Below are 22,489 nucleotides of genomic sequence, written 5' to 3' on the forward strand. Positions count from 1 at the left end.
AGGCGTAGTGGTAAAGAATCTGCCTGCAATGCAGGAGACACAGGTTCTATCCCTGGGTCAGGAAGTTCTCCTGGAGAAGGAAATGGCAACCCACTCCAGTATTCTTGCCTGGAAAATCCCATAGACAGAGGAGCCTAGAGGGCTACAGTCCATGCGGTCGCCAAGAGTCAGATACAACTAAGAAACTAAATGACAACAACGAATGTTTACAATATACTTAAAAGGCAGATAACCAAAAAGGGTATCAGAGTTGCAGGGTGTGAGGAATAAATCACTCCTCTTCTCTTTAGTCCCACTGAAATGAAGCCACTGTATTGCTCAAGGACTTGCCTCTCTGAACAGCTCTGAAGGGAACACTTCCAGCATGTCTGCAGCACACACTCACTCGATGGCCATCTGCACCCTGACATTGTACTCCATATTGATTTTCTCCAGCTACACGGTTATACTTTCGGAATCAATATGCCTCTCCCTCTCCAGCCACTTGATGAATAGCCGAGGAATGCAAAGTCACTTTGATAACAGCATAAGGCAAATATGATTAGGAGGGTAACTCTGGGGCAATAAATTTTTGAAATGAGTTGCTAAATTGAGTAGAGATTATTTATAAACTTATCTCTCATTTAGAATAGTGAGTCTGCATCTTGGTTCACCAAATCAATTTTAGGTGATAAATATTCTGCAATTCTTTTTCTACTATTCTGCAATGCAAACTAGAGATAATGTTACCTTCCTACGCACTAACTTAAAAAAAAATCACCTCTGTATGGAAGACAAAGGAAAGAAAATCAATTTCTCATAAAAATAATATTTCAGCATACGGATGCTGGGGCATAACCACTGTGAATGCAGCTGCCACAAACGCACGCTCACATACATGTGCCGTCTGGCGCTCAAAGACCGTGAGTCTTGAGCTGCTGCTGATGTGGCTTTCCCAAATGACAACCAGCTCCTGGTAAATTTCAAACCAAACAAATTACAACTGGCCCTTAATTTACCCAATTGTTACATCCCTGAATAATTCAGAGTATGTAAGACCATGCAAAAAAAAATGCTTTGTGCAATGAAGATAGATTTAAGCTCAGAAATTACAAACACGTTGTGTCTTACATGAATGTCCACTGAGACCTTTGGAATCAAGTAAGAGAACAATGCATCATCCTGTGGGATGGTCCCACACACTACAAAATGTCTAACAGCCCAGGCTTTTGCCCATTTAATGCCACAAGGGCCCACAATAATCGTGTGCACCATAGACACCCTCATAGCATACCAAAACTCCTCCTAGGAGGCAGTACAAACTTGCAAGAGTACTGGCTTGCAGTATTTCCTACAGGGCTTCCCCCATTAACACAAATGATTAAGAGTTGATTCTAGGTCTAAAACCAAAGAACGAAAGTACTAGAAGGGAGCATGAAGCTCCTCTAACTGGCCCTCTAGTTTTACCCACGTGAGATAAGTAACTTGCCTTTGAATACTCAGTGACCACCTAATCTAGGATAAAAAATTTTTTTAAGAAATGGCATCCTTTTTCATGGTTTTTATTTCTTATTGAAATTAGAAAGACATCCTTGAATGTGTCTCTTACACATGAGATAGTTGGGGCGGGGGTGTGGAGGTAGTAGAATGATTGACAACATTTTCCAGTTTTTTTCCCAGGATACTGGAGTTGAAATCATTCACTCCTCATCACTGAGTTGCCCTAGATACACTCTATATACAATGTGTGCTCAATCATGTCTGACTCTGCGACCCTATAGACTATAGCCCACCAGGCTCCTCTGTCCATGGAATTCTCCAGGCAAGAATACTAGAGTGGGTTTCCATGCCCTCCTCCAGGGGAATCTTCCTGACCCAGGGATAGAATCCACATCTCTTGCATTGGTAGGTGGGTTCTTTACCACTGAGCCACCAGTGAAGCCCTCTAGCACCCACTAAAAGCTTGGATTCCTGCATGCAAATAAATCAGAAGGTTTCAAAAATAAAATCCTTTACAACATGTTCAAAATGAGAGTGTGTCCCAAAGAATGATTTCCGCGAGCAGAAACTATCCCACGTGATTAGTGGCTAATTGATTTTCCCACTGTTCTCCCCAAACCCCAGTCATCAAGATCCAAGCATGTTTGGGGGAAATAAGTAAGAGTCTATATGCTCCTACACCGCGCACAGCACAGGGCCCATTCCTCTGACCCAAGAGAGCAAGGGACGGGCAGGTCCCTTCACAAGACCTAAGGAAGACTTGACTTGACTCTTTGCTAATCACCCTTGGCCAGTGACTTGAGTGTTTTCTAACTTAATTTGGCAGATCAAATATTAAGGAGAAAATGTTTGATTGGTCAAACTGCACAATATTGGCTCTCCAAGTTAAATCTGCAATCAAACTGACGTCCATTTCAAAAGTGCCACTTGGAAAAAATCCTACTTATAAGCCTTGTACATTATTAGGTGGTGAAGAAGGATGAAGAAAAGAAGCTCACAGAGTATAGGAATAAATCATTTACCTCCCAAATCCTTACACTGCACTTAAAGAGACACCTACTCAACATGCAAACTCAATTCCCTTCAGGAGATGAGAATACATAATTTATACCAATTCCCCCAGCAACCAAGGAAATATCATCAGGCCCTCACACTGTATACTTTCCTCCTAGAGTTCCTCAGGCTTTCCTTCTGAGACCACTTCCTCTTAATTTTAGACTCACTCCAACAATTTAAACATCAGGTGTTAGAAGCAGCAATTTAGAACAGGAGGAGGTCAGACCACTCCAGATAAGCCCCACAACAGTAACAAGAAGAAATGACTGACAGTCTGACCTCCAAGGAGATGGAAAACGATTTTACAAAGTGGAGGGAAGGAGGCTGACACCGAAACTCAAAATAATAACAGCTTAGGCCATTCAAGGTACGGACAAACAGCTTTGCTGGCCTTGAGTAACTAATGTGAAAGGAAACGATGCTTAATATATTTTGTAGCAGAATTCCATATAACAATAGAATCCCAGGTTGAAAGAGTAGGAAGATCCTAAAGAGAGCATCCCGGCCTAATTCCTTTACCTTACAAGGAAAGTGAAAGTGAAGTCGCTCAGTCGTGTCCAACTCTCAGCGACCCCATGGACTGCAGCCCACCAGGCTCCGCCGTCCATGGGATTTTCCAGGCAAGAATACTGGAGTGGGTTGCCATTTCCTTCTCCAACCTTACAAGGAAAGAAACACATAACGCGGTGCACAGGTTCGAGGCAGAGTTGAGACAAGACGGCAACCCAGCTGTCCAGGGCTCCTTCCATATGGAGGCGCCGACACTGACGCCCGAGGGGAAGGAAGAGAGGCCGCCTCACTTGTAGTCACGCATTGTGTCACAGCTTCTGACATCTCTGCTTTTGCATCCGTGCATTGATTTTTACTCTCTTCCAAAGGAGAAGAAACTTGCTCTCTTCAGTCACAAAAGAATGAACGATATTTCCCTGATTTGTGATGCGAACCGCAGGGCTGGCCCTGAACAAAACTGGCACGGACAGTAATGTTTACTTCGCGTTCCCCTCTACCTCTATCTCCCATCCTGGTGTGTCTCCTCCAAGCTGTTGCTCTGTCCTCCCACTCAGTACCCCACCCACTGGCCCAAAATCTAGAGTTTTTAGTACAATGTAGAATATTCTCCCAACTTCCAGAAGTTTTATATACTCCCAGCCCCTTTCTAATTTAATTTCTAATGCTATAAAACAAAAAATGAGCTATACACCAGTGTTTCTCAAATATAAGTGGCAAGCTTATTAAAATGCATATTCCTGGTCCCCATCTCCTGAAATCACAACTCAATAGATGACTCTGATCACTTCTTGGCCTTCTGGCTAAGATCAAGTGTAATAGATGACTCTGGTAGAAGTGTCCCAGCAGACCCACTTTGGAAAACATGTGACTTCTGCCTGCCTCTCCAGCCTCGTCTCCTCCCAGTCCCCCAATGCACATCCCCTTCCACCCAAAACTTCATACAGTCTCTCCCCACCATGCCTTTGCCTCATAGTCCACCTTCTGAGTCCAATTAATTCCTCCATATACCTCAAAACCAGCTGATGCACACGTCTCATCTCTGCTCTCTGTGTTCCTATACGTTTCTGCATTACTGAGCTCCTACAGCCTACAAAGTGTGGGGATTTCCTGGCATAGTTCCACTTGAAGGCAAGGCCCTGCCTCATTTGTCTTTTTTCTATTCCCAGCATTTGGTATCTTGCCAAGCACATAGGAGATACTCTAAAGGTGTTCATTAGATTATCTTTTGCATGTGCAAATTTCCTAGTTAATAACTAGTCATTTATTTATATTTGCATTGTTAATTAACCCCCCATCCCATATAGTACAGGATTTTCAAAGATTGCTCCAGGTATCACCCTTAAATGAGGAACACATTTTGTAACAAATAAAAATGAAAAGAGAAGAATGCTAACATAATCTAACCTTGGTGACATCAATTGTATAGTCATAATGAATTAGACCCAAGTTCACTCAGGATATCTGACACTTAAGGAACAACAACAGAGACACATACTATAAATGGGAGTTTTTCTAATAAGATCAGTTTCTAATCGTTCCTTAGAATTTGGTCTGGCATTCGGGTTTAGACTTTTTACAGAAGTAAAGTTGGAAGACATCAGAACTGGCTTTGAATTGATTCATTTACATAAAACTTTGCGTACTTGTTCTAAGACCCCAGAGATGTCCAGGATTATCTATCCCAGATGGTTAGCCACCAAAAGGTTATTAGCTCATCTCCTGAAATCCACCTTTCATGTGTGTGTCCCATGCAGGTGTCTGCTATGCAGAGTTTGGAGTTCGTGTCCCGAAGACCACAGGGTCAGCCTACACCTATAGCTACGTCACTGTCGGGGAGTTTGTGGCATTTTTCATTGGCTGGAACCTGATCCTGGAGTACTTGATTGGCACCGCGGCCGGCGCCAGCGCTCTGAGCAGCATGTTTGACTCGCTGGCCAACCACACCATCAGCCGCTGGATGGTGGACAGCGTGGGAACCCTCAACGGCCTGGGTGAGACTGCCACAGCCTCTAACTCCAACATGCAAACTCACTAAGCCAAATAAAGGGGCTCCTCTTTCAGGATGCAATTTGGCAAAAAGTACCAAGGGCCTTAATATGTCTTTTTTTTTGCCAAGTAATGGATGAATGAATCTGTCCTAAGGAAACTATTCTAATTTCCATAAAAGTTTTATATGAAAAAATGTTCATCACAGCCTTGTTTATAATAACAAAACAATTAGAAACTGTTTAAGGATTCTACATCGGAGCAACTGATTAAGTAAACTATGGCAGTGTATAACATAGCTAGCAATTAAAAGGATGACCAGGAAGTCTGTTGTAAGAGCATGGAATGTTTTTAATGTAATTCTGTATGACAAAGGACACAAACTGTATATGTATCACGTTAATAACTATATAAAAATATGAGTAATTTGGAAAAAGAAATAGAAAACTATGAGGAACTTCTCTGATGGATTCTTTAGAAGATTTTTAAAAATTTTTCCTAAATCAGCATGCATTAATTTTTAAATAAGGGAATATATTTAAAAGAAACAAAATGAATGGGTATAACAAAATGAGTGAATACTAAATAACCAGAAGCTCATGTAACAAATACCTTGAGGTTTCAGCTTCTGAGCCCCACCTTCCATTCTGTCATCTGACTATCCCTTCACAATCAAGGGAAGCTAAACTGTAGTGGAGGAGACTTTGGAAGTCTTGCCCCAAAACATCCAGGGACTAACTCAGTGGCTGCATACAAGTCATTGGTGCCCCTGTCTCAGAAGAGCTGACCAAAATGCTGAGCACCTAGATACCATGAGAAAATTTAAAAATATGAAGAAAACATCTTCTCAGGATACTGATTTCATAAAGTTTAGGCCCAGAAGGGTCCTCCAAAATCAGGTAGCCCCAGTTTTTCACTTTACAGATGAGGTTCAGAGAAAGGAGACATTTGCCCACGACCACACAGCTGGTTACAGGTCAGAGTTGAGCTGAAATCCAGGAGCCTGCCTGCTGAAGCAGTGCCACTTTCCCTCTATAGAGGGCAGGAGTCCACTGGCCAACAGACAAGACCAAACAGGCGAGAGAGTTCCCCAGCCATCTTCTTTGCAATCACACAAGTGGAAAGTACACCCTTCTTCCAGTAATCGTCAAAGACACACATTTTAAATTTTCCTAATAAAGAGATTGCTGGAATGAAATGGAATATTTATGGGCTATAAAGTAAACGACAATGAAGATAAAATCGTTCAAATAACATGGTAGATCCGTGTATACATTTGAATGTCCTTGGATAGCCCTGACTTCGGATGTCCCATGCTATGGCTCCAGAGGAACTGCTGTAGTTGTCATATTATGAATCCCAATTTTTGGTCCGGGATATCAGGTCATCTCACCTATATACCAAAACCTTCCCATTTGCAACTAGACACCTGTGGACCACACACACACAGTCCCTTCTCCTTCCACGACACACTGACCACCCTTCTCTAAGCTGAGTGCAGATGCACTAGGTGGGCCTGGACAATATTATTAATTCACATCTTATCCCTCTAGGGAAAGGAGAACAATCATACCCAGACCTTCTGGCTTTGGTGATCGCAATCATCGTCACCATCATCGTCGCGCTGGGGGTGAAGAATTCTGTGGGCTTCAACAATGTACTCAATGTGCTGAACCTGGCCGTGTGGGTGTTCATCATGATTGCAGGCTTCTTCTTCATCAATGGGAAATACTGGGCTGAGGGCCAATTCTTGCCCTATGGCTGGTCAGGGGTAAGTTCATTCCTAAATCCCTGTGGGTGTACCTGCTGCACGCTCTGCCTACTACCCTATGACCTGTTTGAGACATGAGTTAAAGGAAATGCTGCTTGTCCCATAACCTTCATGGCACTCTCTTCATCACCTTTTATCCAAATTTCATCAGAATGTTCTGAAGAAATGGTTCTTTTTTATTTAGCTGTTTCACAAACATTTCTTGAGCTCCTATATTATATGGAAAATGATAATAGATTTGAAGTTTTGATCACTTGCAATTATGCCTAATTCTGCAATATAATATCTCATTTAATCTTCCTGCAATTCAGGAGACTGGGATTCTATCCCTGGGTCGGGAAGATTCCCTGGAGAAGGAAATGGTTACCCACTCCAGTATTCTTTCCTGGAGAATTCCAGGGACAGAGGAGCCTGGCAACAGTCCATGGGGTCACAAAGAGTCACATGACTAAGAGACTAACATTCATTCAATAACCTTGCAAGGAGGATATTTACATTCTAGTCTTACAGATGAAAAAACTCAATACTCAGAGGGGTCAAATGACTTGCTACTAAGCACATAGCATAAGTGCCCAAGTTAGGAGCCAAAGACAGGACTGTCTGATTCCAAAGCCTGCACATGAACAGCTCAGCCCTATAGAATCTCTCTATAGGACTGCTCAGTTCAGACAGCTGGTAAATAGACAAGCAGTAAAAGAGGCCCAAACAGTGAGCAGGCAAGGAAGGGGTGAGCATTGCTTCAGTATGGAACTAAGAAAGGAACAGTTCTCAAATCTAAACTCAATGTTTGATCCAAGGTGGAGAGTCCTGTTGGGGTCTGAGAGCAGAGAAGCCCACTGGTGTGGTCTGGGGATTGACAAAAGAGTGGGCTGGACCAAAATCTTCAGATCTCATCCCGGTGATCTGATGGTGTGGTTTATGCTAAAGAAAGGTGGAAAGGTCCAAGCAGCAAATTCTTTATACTGACAAGTGCTAGTTCTAAGTCACACCTGAATTCTTCCTCTATATGACTAAAAATGCCACCTTTACGGATTTACTGGTAAAATTCGCTCGCCCATTCTTCTTTTTCTCAAACTGTAGAACAGAAATCAGAGAAGTTCGAGCTAGAAGGGATCTTAGAGGCCCCCTGGTCCCACCCCCTCACTTAACAGATAAAGAAGCTGAGGCCAGAAGACAAGCCCACCCAGCATCAGTGACAGACAGCCAGGATTCCACCAGATTTGCTTTTGCAGTCTTTGCTTACACTGGCTTTCCAGGGACCAGAAATTGCTCTTGGAGAACACTCAAAATAACTTCTGTGTATTCTAAACCATGCCATTCTGTTCAGTGAAGAGAAATAAGCAAGAAACAGTTTAAACCAACGTTTCTAGTCTTCTGCTTATCAGTAAGAATTCTGCAGAATCACAGAGTTCATCCCTCCTCCTTGAGGTGAATAAATCCTCAAACTGGTTAAAACCAGAAGAAGAGACAAAGAAACACTGTTGACCCCATTCTGGATCCCCAAGTCTATGTTTTCTTATGATACAAATTGCTCCCTTCCTATCATATAAGAAAACAACAAATGATAATCGTGACAAAGAAAGAATGTTTTCCCAGAACTCCACTGCATTTTCATCAGAGCCCATGAAAATGTTCTCACCCTTTTCTTAACAATGTAAGAAATTACTGGGTCAGGGACTTACTGTAAGGCTTTGGCCAATAATCAACTTCTCTGCTTTCCAGTTTTCTCATCTATCAGGTGGTTAAACTAATTGCACCAAATGTTTCCAAAAAGATAATAAAACCTTAGACATTTTTAAGTCCACATTGTATAATTAGCAACAATGATCATGATGGAGGAAGGAGCTAGAATTTACCCACTACCTTCTGGGTGGGCACATGCTCTATGGATATTATCTCACTCTTACAACAAAACTTTGAAGTAGGTGCCGCTATCCGCAACTTACAGATGGAGAACTCAAGGCTCGGAGAAGCTGGTAACTTGCCGGAAGTCACTTAGCTAGTCAGTGCCAGGACTGAAATCCCCGCTCAGGTGTATGGCTCCAAAGCCCCCTCCACTATCTCGAGTACCTTGTGTATGATGACCCCTGCCTTCTGAGTCTTCTTAACACTTCCTTTCGGGGAAGACAATGGCACCCCACTCCAGTACTCTTGCCTGGAAAATCCCATGGGCGGAGAGCCTGGTAGGCTGCTGTCTATGGGGTCGCACAGAGTCGGACACGACTGAAGCGACTTAGCAGCAACACTGCCTTTAAGCTTCACAAAGACTTGGAGTCTTGGAGCTGGGAGGAGCATTAAGATGGGAGGATAGTTAAGTCTGGGTTTCCCAGGTGGTGCTAGTGGTAAAGAACCCTCCTGCCAAGGCAGGAGACATAGGAGACATGAGTTCGATCCCTGGGTCAGGAAGATCCCCTCGAGAGGGGCATGTAACCCACTCCAGTATTCTTGTCTGGAGAATCCAATGGACAGAGGAACCTGGCAGGCTACAGTCTGTGGGGTCACAAAGAGTCAGACCTGACTGAGCAACTGAGCACAAGAAAAGTTAAGATCACAGGTTTAGACCATAATAGAATGAAATTCAACTCCGGTCCTGGAGGAGTCAAAGTCCTTATTTACTCCACGGGTCCCAGGACCTCACGCATGGGACCAACTGTCTTTTTTTTGCACCTTTGGCCACTGACCTCACTCCAACCCAAACCTACTACCTGGAGTAGGCTGGTCGTTGGTACCATATAAACCTGGCTGGGATTTTGGATTTTTCCCTGTGAGTCCTCTTTCCCTGCAGGAAATTCAAATCTGTGTCCTAGTGGCTGTCCCTAAAAACATCATCTGAGCACAAAGGACAGCCCAGCATGAAGACGGTGCTGACTCATCCTCTCTGCCTGGCCTCGGATTTCTGCATCGCACATCTCCTCCCCAGCCCTCTGCCTGGACCTGTTCTTTCTTGACTTTGGTTTTAGGTCACTTTTCCAGTCCAGCAAGGCCACTCTGAATATACATGGTATTTTTTGAGATCTCACACTTTCTCATGAGCATATCATCCACCAAGTGAATAAACACACTCCCTACTCTGTTCTCTAACAACTGTCAGCAAAATCAAGTTGCCTACTTGCCAACTGCATGAACTTCCTCACTCCTTAGGGAAAATCTGACCCCCAACTCCGACCAAAAAAAAAAAAAAATCTGATGAAATTTGTTAGTCACTCAGGCATATCCAACTCTTTGCAACTCCATGGACTGTAGCCTGGCCAGGCTCCTCTGTCCATGGAATTTTCCAGGCAAGTTTACTGGAATGGGTTGCTATTTCCTTCTCCAGGGGATCTTCCCAACCCAGGGATTGAACCTGAGTCTCCTGCACAGCAGGCAGATTCTTTACCATCTGAGCCACAAGGGAAGCCCACCTCTGACAAGGGGACTGACAAGTTCAGAGTACCAACCCACTTTCTTCTTCAGTCCCGATAGGTAAGACAGGATGGAGGACACCATTGTGGAGGGAATGGTTTATACGGATACTGTTACGTGACTTAAAACACAACTCTCAAGGACTTCTAAAGGGTTAATGAGCAATCCATCCTCTGGCCACGGACCCATCAGAAGCCTAGTCTTTCCTGTTCCAAACACTTCCTTCCAAAGAAAATAGCATAACGAATGGTTTACTCACTTACGGGTTCTGGGTCAAATGCTTCTTTGGTCTTGAAGAGCTTAAGAACAACAAACATTTTTTCCCTATATCAAGTAACTGCTGGCCCTCAGCTGAACCCCACTTCCATCTGCAATTCCTCAGCCCCTGAACATTGTTGGATGCGTATTCACTGTATGTTATTTGTTCTTGATGCTATCTTATGGTTTCTCTTTGACCAAATAAAACATTCTATCAGCACAAATAGCTCCCAGGAAAATGGTTCAGAGCAAGTATTTGTGGGGAATGCTGACAGTCTCCAAAAAGAGGAAAAGCTGTTTTCCATGTCTCCACATTTGAATCCACTTGCTGGAACCTATTAGCACATTCCACTGTCGCTGTGGACAGGCCGCTAACAGGTCTGGAGCAAGAGGGTGGTAGGAAATGCTGCTGAAGTTGGAGTTTTGTCTTGTTACCTTGAGAGTGAATTACACAAAGGTGCCTAATTATCTCGTGGGCATATCTAAGGTAGAATGTGGAGAGCCACCTCATCCTAATGCCTCTCAAATATCAGCAAGGCACAGGGATCCCAGCTTTTAGGGATCCCTGAAGTTGAGTGGCAGGCTGGCAATGACATTCTTTTGTCAACGAATTAAGCAACAGTCCTCCAGCAACTGAGGCAGGTACTGCTGCCCCACAAAGCTCTGTAGAGGGAAAGACTGACCTGCATCGTCTGGCTGGGCAGCTTTACCAGGTTGACCTTGGAAAATAATTTCCAGTGATGTCATCAAAGTGAAAAGTCAATACTGGTTTTTATTTATGTAAGACATTAAAGCAAAGTTAGGATAAATACTGATGAAGGCAGAAACATGTATACACACACACACGCTTCACCCACTAATTTAATTCACAGATGCTCACCCCTGGGTACTAAATACATTCTTTCAAGCATGGAAGTGTATCCTAATTATAAATACCAGAGGCTCGATCTGAAATCTGGGTAGAGTGAAGTAGAGAGCAGATTTAGCGGTTTGGGGGTAGAGACACACCCATGCGGTTTCATTTCATGGCTTTATTGTATTTACCAACCAGGGATTATTTGCTTGAAGGACACACACACACAAAAAAAAAAAAAACTCAATGAAATTAACTCATGTAAAAAGGTGACCCAATTTGTTAAGGTATTATCTTTTCTTAAATAATCTGTTTATTTAATCTCTATCTTCTAGGCCAGAGTCTGTTCCATCCTGGCAGGTGTGCTGCTTTTCTTCCATTTGCCCACACTCCCTCAGATCACCTCTCTACTCCTCCTGCTCTGGTCTGTGCTCCAGAAGACCCCCTGCTGGTGGCTTCCTGTTAGGGTTAGCCAATGGGAGATATCAATCAGGAGATCAGAAGGGGAGAAGAGAACAGGCCAGGGTACTTCTTCCTCACTTCCTCTCAGCCTTGACCCCTAGAGTCCCTTCATCGAAATCATTCCATTTGAACCATTTGAGTTAAATTTCATGGCCTTCCCATCACAGTAGAACCTCCAGATGGTCTACTTTTGATCTGTTTAGTCTTTCTTCAATCATAACTGCTTTCTAGTTCTACAAATTGGGGCTAACATGCATTTGCAATTTGCATCTATGTGCAAATTGGGGCTAACAGACATTCTCTTTGCAAACTTATTCTCTCTCTTCCCAACTAACCTAGTTCCCATAGTTAATTTTCTGGTATCTAATCATTATCAGTAATTGCCATTCGTGCTTTCACTCATTTGGGAAATAGCATCTGTGTTTTACAAATAATGTTCAGTTCAGTTGCTCAGTTGTGTCCAACTCAGTGACCCCATGGACTGCAGCACACCAGGCTTCCCTGTTCATACCAACTCCCGGAGCTTGCTCAAACTCATGTCCATCAAGTTGGTGATGCCATCCAACCATTTCATCCTCTGTTCATCCCCTTCTTCTCCTGCCTTCAATCTTTCCCAGCATTAGGGTCTTTTCCAATGAGTCACTTCTTCACATCAGGTGAACAAATTATTGGAGCTTCAGCTTTAGCATCCGTCCTTCCAGTGAATATTCAGGACTGCTTTTCTTTAGGATGGACTGGTTGTATCTCCTTGCTGTCCAAGGGACTCTCAAGAGTCATCTCCAACACCACAGTTGAAAAGCATCAATTCTTCAGCACTCAGCTTTCTTTATAGTCCAACTCTCACATACATACATGACTACTGGAAAAACCATAGCTTTGACTATATGGACCCTTGTTGGTAAAATGATGTCTCTGCTTTGTAATAATGTAGGTATTTGCTAATCTTGATCAATTTGTCATCACAATCAAGGTAGCATTTCTGGTCTTGCAGTGTCCTCTAGGGTCCTAACCCCAGGAGGTCATGCTCAGAGTACTTTTTGCACATGACTGTATCCATATCACTAAGCACAGTTCCTGGTTCATGGGAGCAGTTAATAAAATAGGCATCAAGTTCTAAAAGAAAAAGAAGGAGGAAGAAGAGGAGGAATTTGTTTGTGTCCTTGGTTTCATCTGTTCTAGAAAAACTTACAATAGTAATAAAAATATTACTGATAAAAGCAGTATTTATTAAGCACCTACCCAGGTGGTGCTAGTGGTAAAGAATCCTCCTGCCAAAGCAGGAAATACAAAAGACTCGGGTTTGACCCCTGGGTTGGGAAGATCCCCTGGAGAAGGAAGTGGCAACCCACTCCAGCATTCTTGCCTGGAGAATCTCATGGACAGAGGAGCCTGGCGGGCTACACTCCATGAGGCCACACAGAGAGTCAGACATGACTGAGTAACTGAGCATATATTCTACAACCGTGGTGGACTATCTCATTTAATCCTTGTAACAATCCAATGAGCTAAATACTATTTTTACTTCCATTTAAGTGATAAAGAAAATGAAGCCCCATGGGGTTAGGAACTTGTTCTATGTCACCAAGCTAGTTCTTGGCAGAACCAATCAAGGTCTGACAGGCTATAGAATCTGCACTCCTAACAAAGTCCTATCCACCCATACACACAGCTCTGAGATTCCCCCTGGAGCCTACAGTGCACCTCTCCTCCAACAACTATGAGTCATACTTCAAAATTGGAAGGTGTTGCTCCAAGATACCTGTGTCTTGGAGGCATCTCCCACTGAGCCTTCTCTTTCAGTTGGGCCTCCCTGTGTCCTCCCTGTGTCCTCAGTTAATCTTACGGCATGGTTTAGACCTCTCACCTTATTTTATTTTATTTTTTTTTGGTAAATTTATTTATTTTAATTGGAGGCTAATTACTTTACAATATTGTAGCGGTTTTGCCATATATCACATGAATCGACCATGGGTGTACGTGTGTCCCCCATCCTGAACCCCTCTCCCACCTCCCTCCCCATCCCATCCCTCAGGGTTGTCCCAGTGCACCAGCCCTGAGCACCCTGTCTCATGCATCAAACCTGGCTGGTGATCTATTTCACATATGGTAATATACATGTTTCAATGCTAATCTCTCAAATCATCCCACCCTCGTCTTCTCCCACAGAGTCCAAAAGTCTGTTCTTTACATCTGTGTCTCTTTTGCTGTCTCGCATATAGGGTCATCGTTACCATCTTGCTAAATTCCACATGTGTGCGTTATTATACTGTATTGGTGTTTTTCTTTCTGACTTACTTCACTCTGTATAATAGGTTCCAGTTTCATCCACCTCATTAGGACTGATTCAAATGCATTCTTTTTAATAGCTGAGTAATATTCTATTGTGTATATGAACACAATAGCTTTCTTATCCATTCATCTGCCAATGGACATCTAGGTTGCTTCCATGTCCTAGCTATTGTAAACAGTGCTGCAATGAACACTGGGGTACACATGTCTCTTTTAACTTTTTCCAGGGTAGCTTGGCCCTGAATTCTTACTTAGGACCTTCCCACCCTCCTGTCCTCAGCAGGGAGCTCTTCCAGTATCTAAGACCATCCAGCACTGATCACTCCAAGTGGTATGGCACTGTAGCCCTGGGACATCCTAATTGGAATTGATTGCATCATCAGACTGATTGTCATAAAATGTCACTGTATGATTTTTAAGAGGTGTGTGTGTGTGTGTGTGTGTATGTATGGAAAGAAAGATGTTAAAGGAAGAGAAAGCAGGACCTGTTTTTCTGGAAGCTGTCTTAAAGCAAGGCCTTCCTGGATTGGGGCAGCTTGGTGAGCCTGAAATTCCAGCATCCATCCATCCTTGAACACCAGAAACATTTTTTAGACAAGTGAAAACAAGTACCTTTCCAAACCTGTGAACCTCCGTGTACCATGAGGTGAGATCTCTTTGATCTCCTTGTCTGGAGGCAAGACACTTTCCACACCCTGAAATGCAGGACTCTGCTGGAGTGAAAGTGGGAGTTATCTCCTCTCCCAGATAGTAGCCCCCTGGTGACAACTGCTTGTATGGAAGTTCTTTCTACTAGAATAGATCAGGAGTTCTTAGACTTTTGTGTGTGTAGTAGACTCCTTGGCAGTCTGGTGAAGCAGATGAACTCCTTTGGGATTGTATTTATATTGTATATAAACTGTGTTTATAAATGAATAACCTAATTACATAGAAGTTCGAAAGAAACCAATTACAGTTAACCTATGAACAGCAGCAGTTTGAATCAGGCTGTTACATTTTTTTTTCAAAAGTAAATACTATGGTACTACATCAGTGAGTGGTTGGCTGAATCTGTGGACATGGAACCACAGATATGGAGGAATCAAGTACACAAGGAACCACGGACACAGAGGGCCAGGATAAGTATACTCGAATTTTCAACTGTGCTGGGGTCAGCATCCCTAACCCCCACATTGTTCAAGAGTCAACTGTAAATTGAAATACAGTTACAAAAATATTTTTAAATTGTGATATAACCGTGGGCTTCTTTATTAGTGTTTTAAATATTAATATCTGTCTAACAACTAACATAAATTGGAAGTAGCAATGAGCACAAATGGTATTTCAAGATCTCTGCAACAACTAATATGATTGGGAAAATATCTGACTGGTGACAAATATCACAATACTGTTAGTCATCTATGCTCATAATCAAAAGAAATGATAACATTCAATAGAAGGGTAAGGAAAATAAAGATTTATTTTTCTCATCAAAATTCTCAGACTCTCCTGAATTGCATGGACCCCAGAATAAGAGCCCCCAATTAGAGAACTGAAGCATTAGAGCCCGAATGGGAGAGACTAGAGAAGAGACTAACTCCTTTTACAGATGAGCAAATGTTGCTTTTGAAAGTTTGAGACGATCTTCCATTTTGTGATGTACTTTGTAGGTTCTAGTTCTTTGTATTATGCCTTTTACTTATTGAGAAGTCAGTCAGAAAGGTAAGAGTGAAAATTTAGGGACAGGTATCTGCTTGGCACATTTTTAGAATTTCATCCTTTATAAACCAAATATGGACAAAAAGGAAAAACTGGCCCAGTCTACAATGAGCCACACTCCTGGACTCCTAGCTAGAGTTTGCTGCTGCTGCTGCTGCTAAGTCGCTTCAGTCGTGTCCGACTCTGTGCGACCCCATAGACAGCAGCCCACCAGGCTCCCCCGTCCCTGGGATTCTCCAGGCAAGAACACTCGAGTGGGTTGCCATTTTGCATGGTGTCAAAAGCCTTCACCCCATACACAGAAAATCCAGAAAAATCTCTTTCATCTTCCCCTGAAAGGATATCCCCAAACATTTCTTACTTTCAGCTGGTAATGAGAATGCTAAGCTGGGAAAACAGAATTTAAACTTTGAAAAATTCTTTGGAAGAAAGTTACATGCTCCTCAATGGAGGATTTTCACTGACATCTTGACCCATCAAATTACAACCATCTTTGGAATCACATAGGCTCCTATCAGACAGACATCCAGCAGATGTCACTGGATACCACCTCCCCAGCTTCACTCTGCCTCACTCTTCATCCCTTCCCCAGCCATGTAGCCCAACTAGGCTGCTCAAACCCCCAAAATCAGTTCTCCCTTTCTTTCCATGGAAGACAAGAGTCTACCTGAAAAATCTATAAATCCTTTATATCATTTAACATCTGGAAGATACCCTGAAAATGATCTACCAGGATCACTAGCAGTGATTTGAGCAGGAGAATTTGTGCAACTGCATCTGAGACCCCTACTAAATGCCAGAAGCGCACACTCCATGTCTCTGTGTCAGTCACAAGTACCTCCCCACATTTCCAAACATTTCCTAGCGGTTATCACACAGCCCCTGGTTATGGTTGAGAACCACTAAATGAAAATAAAGAACAAAGAAATTAATGAGTTCCCCCAAGACATAGGGGCAGCCAACTTACTGATTTACTTATAAGCCCACTTACTTCCAAAAATGATTTCAATGTGTTGAATGAACCTAATTTTTATTTGGGCATAATTCTTCTTATCTTCATCTTATACATGAAGAAATTTCCCAGTGTCACACAGCTAGTAGAAGTCAGAACTCAAGCCTTTAGCACAAGTTCCACCATGTTACCCTCTCTGCTGCTGCTAAGTCACTTCAGTCGTGTCCGACTCTGAGCGACCCCATAGTCAGTAATCTGCTGACCATCGGGCAATTAAGGGGCCCACGTGTCAGGCGCTGGTGATCCACTGACACTCTAAATATTTCAAATGTTTTCATCTCTATAGGTGCTGCAAGGAGCAGCCACATGTTTCTATGCTTTCATTGGCTTTGACATCATCGCCACCACTGGAGAGGAAGCCAAGAATCCTAACACATCCATCCCTTATGCTATCACCGCCTCCCTAGTCATCTGCCTGACAGCATATGTATCTGTAAGTAACAAAGGCTTATTATGGCACCTTCCACATGGACTTTTCATATTTGACCTTAAACGTGGCTCTGAGACTGGGTTTCCTTCTGTCAGGAAGTAATCCTTCACTTGTGCATTCATGGTGTTTGTACGCAGATGTTCATGTTGCTCCCTCTTTTAACACGGGCTCAAGCTCACCCCACCCACTGATGACAGGGAGAAAATCAGGGTTCCAAGCTGGACACAGGAGAAGCCCCAGGCCCTCACTTGGGCCGTGGCTCACATCCCTGCTCCGCCCCATGCACAGGCTCTCGGCATCCCGGCATCCGGTGCCGGGGAGTGGGGGTGGTGGGGGGAGCATGCAGGGAGTGGGCTGCCGTCCAAGGAGTTCAGATCATAGGCTGGCAGTAACGGGTGGGTGTGCGAGCAAGCAGAGGCATTGTAGGCCTCTGTGCACCCTCCTCAATGCTCTTCTGTCTTCTGGGAGCTTCCCAGCAGCAAAGAGGCAAGGCTCCCCTAGAGTGGGGAAGGAGAAAACAGGATCGTCCTGGAAGCCAAAGGAAAACATGGGAGCAGCACTGGATATGGTTTGCCCACCAAAACGTTTCTCTTCATGGATAGTCAATTATCATTTCCCCTATGCACATGGCTTCTCAGGCGGTGTTAGTGGTAAAGAACCCACCTGCCAATACAGGAGACATGGGTTGGATCCCTGGATGCAGAAGATTCCCTGGAAAAGGGCATGTCAACCCACTCCAGTATTCTTGCAGGGAAAATCCCACAGACAGAGGAGCCTGAAGGGCTACAGTCCATGGGGTCACAAAGAGTCAGACACAACTGAGCACAGAGCTTATGCAACATGCATGCAACTTACCTTACCCAGCCCTGATTATCCCTGTAGACAGAATGTTCAGGAACAGTGTGGGGGGAGGGGCAGCAGGGGGAGCAACAGAGACACTCTGCTGTGTATTCCCCCTCCTGTACCACCTCATACCTTCCCCTCCTCCAGGAGTCAACCCTTGCAGCACACACAATAAAGTTAATCACAGTTCCTTCCTTAGGATAGTGCTTTATAGGCTACAGAGTAAGTCTACCACATATTGCCCTAATCGAACATGGGCAGGAGACCCACCGAGAATTGCTGTAAGAATCCACCCCACTCTCCTCCAGTCTACCCCACCACATCCCCAAAGAGGATGTTGCAAGTGATGATGTTACTGGGACAGATTCCCTTTTAGAATGTGTGGGCCCTAACCACGCCTCAAGAGTTGTTTGGTCTTGTGTTGGTCACCAGGCGCACTCTACCGCCAGGAGAAGAGCCACACTGCTGGGCTGTGGTTACACATCTTGCCAGCCTCCCCGGTGGCCACTTTGTTTCACTGGGGGATCTTGGCTCCTGAGACATAAGGCGAAAAAGTGATCTAGAAATGAACCACTCTCTCCTTTTCAGGCTCTGAACTCCCTCAATGATGCCAGGATTGGCCTTCACAGCCCAGGGGTCTCCTGGCCTTATGACTGGCGTCTCCATTGCCTGGGGCCAATTATAGGGGAGGGATGTCTTGGTAGATCTATGACATGTGAGGAGAAACAGGTCCTGGTTAAGCAAAGCCATAGTGGTCTTAAGTACAAAAGAAATGAGTCTTGTCCATGAGGGCACAGTGCCCTGGCTCCAGGGCCTCTGGCTACAGGTCCTGCCATCAGATAATACCTGCTCTTCATTGAACTATCCAGGTAGCTCCACTTTCAGGAGCTGAAATACCAGCAGACTTATTCCTCAGATATGAAAGGACCAGAGAGAGATTTTCAGAGGAAATCCTGAGACCAAGAGCTCCAGAGGCCAGATGACTTGTCTAAAGTAAAGCACACACCAGGAAGTGGCAGATGCAGGCTCCCATGCAGGACCAGGTCTCTTTCCTCTGCTATGGGACACCCACCCATGCATCAGACTGATCCCTCTACCTCCAACCACGTTTCATCTTGTTTTAACAGGTGAGCATGATCCTAACTCTGATGGTGCCATATGACACCATTGACACGGAGTCCCCACTCATGGAGATGTTTGTGGCTCGTGGGTTCTATGCGGCAAAGTTCGTCGTGGCCATTGGGTCGGTTGCAGGACTGACGGTCAGCTTGCTGGGCTCCCTCTTCCCAATGCCGAGGGTCATCTATGCCATGGCCGGCGATGGGCTCCTCTTCAGGTAAGGGCTATGCTCGTGGCATTTATTTTACTCTTCCATGCCTGTCCAGGGAGACTGTCACCCATCTTCCCTGTCACATGGACCATGGAACTTGTCATATATCTTGGCAAAGAGTTTGAGTGAAAATAATTTAGATCCTAAAACAGCCCCTCAGTTTGACTCTGGGTCCCTCAATCTAGCCACAAACTGGTTTGTTCCCCCAACTGCCCCTCCCCTTTTATTTGACACTGTCGGCTCCTTCGTAAAGATGGTGGGTGCCAAAATGCTACATGGGTGGCCTCTGGAAGGAAGGACCCATCCCAGGGGCATCTTAGGCTTGCCCTCACATTGAGCCCTGACAACTGCCCCTCTGAAGTTGAAAAAAGTTCAAAGTTACAATCAAAGAGAGGATAAGACCCTCTGAGCAGAACCTAGTAATAGTAGCAATGACTACCACCATTTATTGACCATCTGTGTATCCCAGGTATATGGTATCCCATTAGTCATCACAATAACTCTATTTAACAGAACAGTGTACTAGATGAAAACTCAGAGAGGTAAAAAAGCAAAAACTTGCCCCGAATCCCCCAGTTGCTGGGGGGGGGGGGGCGGTCAGGATTTGAACCCAGGACTGTTTGACCACAATGACCAGATTTTTTTAACTACATCAAGACACTGACACTTCCAGTCGCCTAATCTGGCCAGGAAGTAGCCTATCTGCCCACGGTACACAGGGCATGTGGCCCCATCTCTTGATGCCTCATGCCTCCTGTGTGAGGAACTTGCAGGTAAAGCATTCTTCAAGTGCACCGAACAAGGAGCAAACTTCCAAGGAGGTCTCAGGCATTCAGAGGGGCCCAGTTCAGAAACCTTACCTCCGCCATTAGCTGTCACCTTCTGCAGCAGTTCCTGTGCATACCCTCTGAGGTCACCACTGGGTCAGAGCTGAGACCGTGGGGGAGCTGGAGGCTGACTGCGGTGGAGATGTGACAACTTCACACATCCAAAAGGTCTTTCTGCTGTCAAAGAAAACCAAGAGATGCTAGGCCTCTGAGCAGTTTATAGTCTTGTGTGAATCACGGAAATAAGAGAGGACTGGAAGAGCAGCAAGCATGAGGGCCAGGAGGAGAGGAAGGTGGAAGGTGGGAGCCTACCTAAGTCTAAGGAACTGCTAAACAAGCCCCCGTCATTCAATCACCCTTGATGGTCTTCTCTATCTTCTCCAGTGAGTAACTGGCCAGATTTAGCTTTCATCCACGAGCACATGTTCTTAATGACTGTGCTATTTTGCAACCAAATCCCTGTACTTTCATTGTGGAGCAAGCTTCTCAGGCTTTGGCATAAATCAGAATCCTCTGGAGGTTTTTTAAAGTGTATAGTTTGTTGGGCCCCACTCCCAGAGAATCTGACATAGTAGGTGAAACCTGAAAATACGTATTTCGAACAAGTTCCAAGGTGTTGCTAACGCTGCTGATCCATGGACCATACTTTGGGTAACACAGGTGGAGAGGACCACCAGGCAGGTATGTGACTTCAACTATCCCCTCTTCATAGCAAAGTCTGGGCTTCCATTTAGATTCCTGAGGACCTCCTAGATTCAATCAACCCACCACATCACATAATGAAGTAGGCACTTTAATAGAGCAGTTTGCCTCATACCCAAGGAATTAAAATAGATTCTGTTTAAATTATATTTCAGAAACTAAATCCTGGAGTAGGAACAGCAACAGTATTTAAAGCAGTGACCAGGAGGTGTTAAACCATGTTGAGTCAATCACCGTTAACCCTCTGCTTGCCCCTCCTCCAGATTCCTGGCTCACGTGAGCTCCTACACAGAGACCCCCGTGGTGGCCTGCATTGTTTCGGGGTTCCTGGCAGCTCTCCTCTCCCTATTAGTCAGCTTGAGAGACCTGATTGAGATGATGTCCATCGGCACCCTCCTCGCCTACACCCTGGTCTCCGTCTGTGTCTTGCTCCTTCGATACCAGCCCGAGAGTGACATTGACGGCTTTGTCAAATTCCTGTCTGAGGAGCACACGAAGAAGAAGGAGGGCATTCTGGCTGACTGCGAGAAGGAAGTCTGCTCTCCTGTGAGTGAAGGGGAAGAGTTCTCCGGCCCAGCCACCAACACATGTGGGGCCAAGAACCTGCCATCCTTGGGAGACAATGAGATGCTCATAGGGAAATCAGACAAGTCAACCTACAACGTCAACCACCCAAACTACGGCACCGTGGACATGACCACAGGCATAGAAGCCGATGAATCTGAAAACATCTATCTCATCAAGTTGAAGAAGCTGATTGGGCCCCGTTACTACACCATGAGGATCCAGCTGGGCCTTCCGGGCAAAATGGACCGGCCCACAGCCGCTACAGGGCACACGGTGACCATCTGCGTGCTCCTGCTCTTCATTCTCATGTTCGTCTTCTGCTCCTTCATCATCTTTGGTTCTGACTACATCTCAGAGCAGAGCTGGTGGGCCATCCTTCTAGTCGTTCTGATGGTGCTGCTGATCAGCGCCCTGGTGTTTGTGATCCTGCAGCAACCAGAGAACCCCAAGAAGCTGCCCTACATGGCTCCCTGCCTCCCCTTTGTGCCTGCCTTTGCCATGCTGGTGAACATCTATCTCATGCTAAAGCTCTCCACCATCACGTGGATCCGGTTTGCAGTCTGGTGCTTTGTGGGTAAGCAACTGCCCCAGACAATCCTGTATCTTCCCCAAGATTTCTAATTTTCCTTTGGAATCAGTTTACCTGTTTAACATATTTGACCATTCCTGATGAAATGGCTTGGGATAGGTGCTCATGATAACTTAAGAGAGATGTTTAAGTGAATGCTTATTTTAAGGTTCCTTATTTATTATTTTTATATTTCCTATATAATTTGGTACCCCTGGGGTCTCTGGCAACAAATACTTAGCTAAGGAGGGTCCTTAGGTGCTTTGAGGAATAGGAAAGTAAAGAATAAGGGAGGCAAAATAAATACGTGTGAATCAATCAGCCTGGGCAAGGCAACAAAAAGACTCGTGGAGTTGTAGCCCAACCACTCCTTGAGATGAGGAATATGCATGTTCAACGTGGTGACCTCTGTTCCCAAACCATATTGTTGTTCATGCTTAATAAAT

The 22,489-nt window shown here is 44.5% G+C and overlaps 1 protein-coding gene across 1 annotated transcript in view; it reads left to right on the forward strand.

Moving 5' to 3' along the window:
* Positions 1-22,489, forward strand: part of SLC7A14 (solute carrier family 7 member 14) — a 109,676-nt gene that overhangs the window by 73,845 nt on the left and 13,342 nt on the right. The window contains exons 3-7 of the mRNA NM_001077992.2: positions 4,800-5,036; positions 6,585-6,802; positions 17,063-17,209; positions 19,177-19,385; positions 21,172-22,049. Of these exons, the coding sequence (NP_001071460.1) occupies positions 4,800-5,036; positions 6,585-6,802; positions 17,063-17,209; positions 19,177-19,385; positions 21,172-22,049 (1,689 nt within the window). The remainder of the gene's footprint in view (positions 1-4,799; positions 5,037-6,584; positions 6,803-17,062; positions 17,210-19,176; positions 19,386-21,171; positions 22,050-22,489) is intronic.

The sequence above is a fragment of the Bos taurus genome, chromosome 1 (genome assembly GCF_002263795.3).
Source record: "Bos taurus isolate L1 Dominette 01449 registration number 42190680 breed Hereford chromosome 1, ARS-UCD2.0, whole genome shotgun sequence".
Classification (NCBI taxonomy): domain Eukaryota; kingdom Metazoa; phylum Chordata; class Mammalia; order Artiodactyla; family Bovidae; genus Bos; species Bos taurus.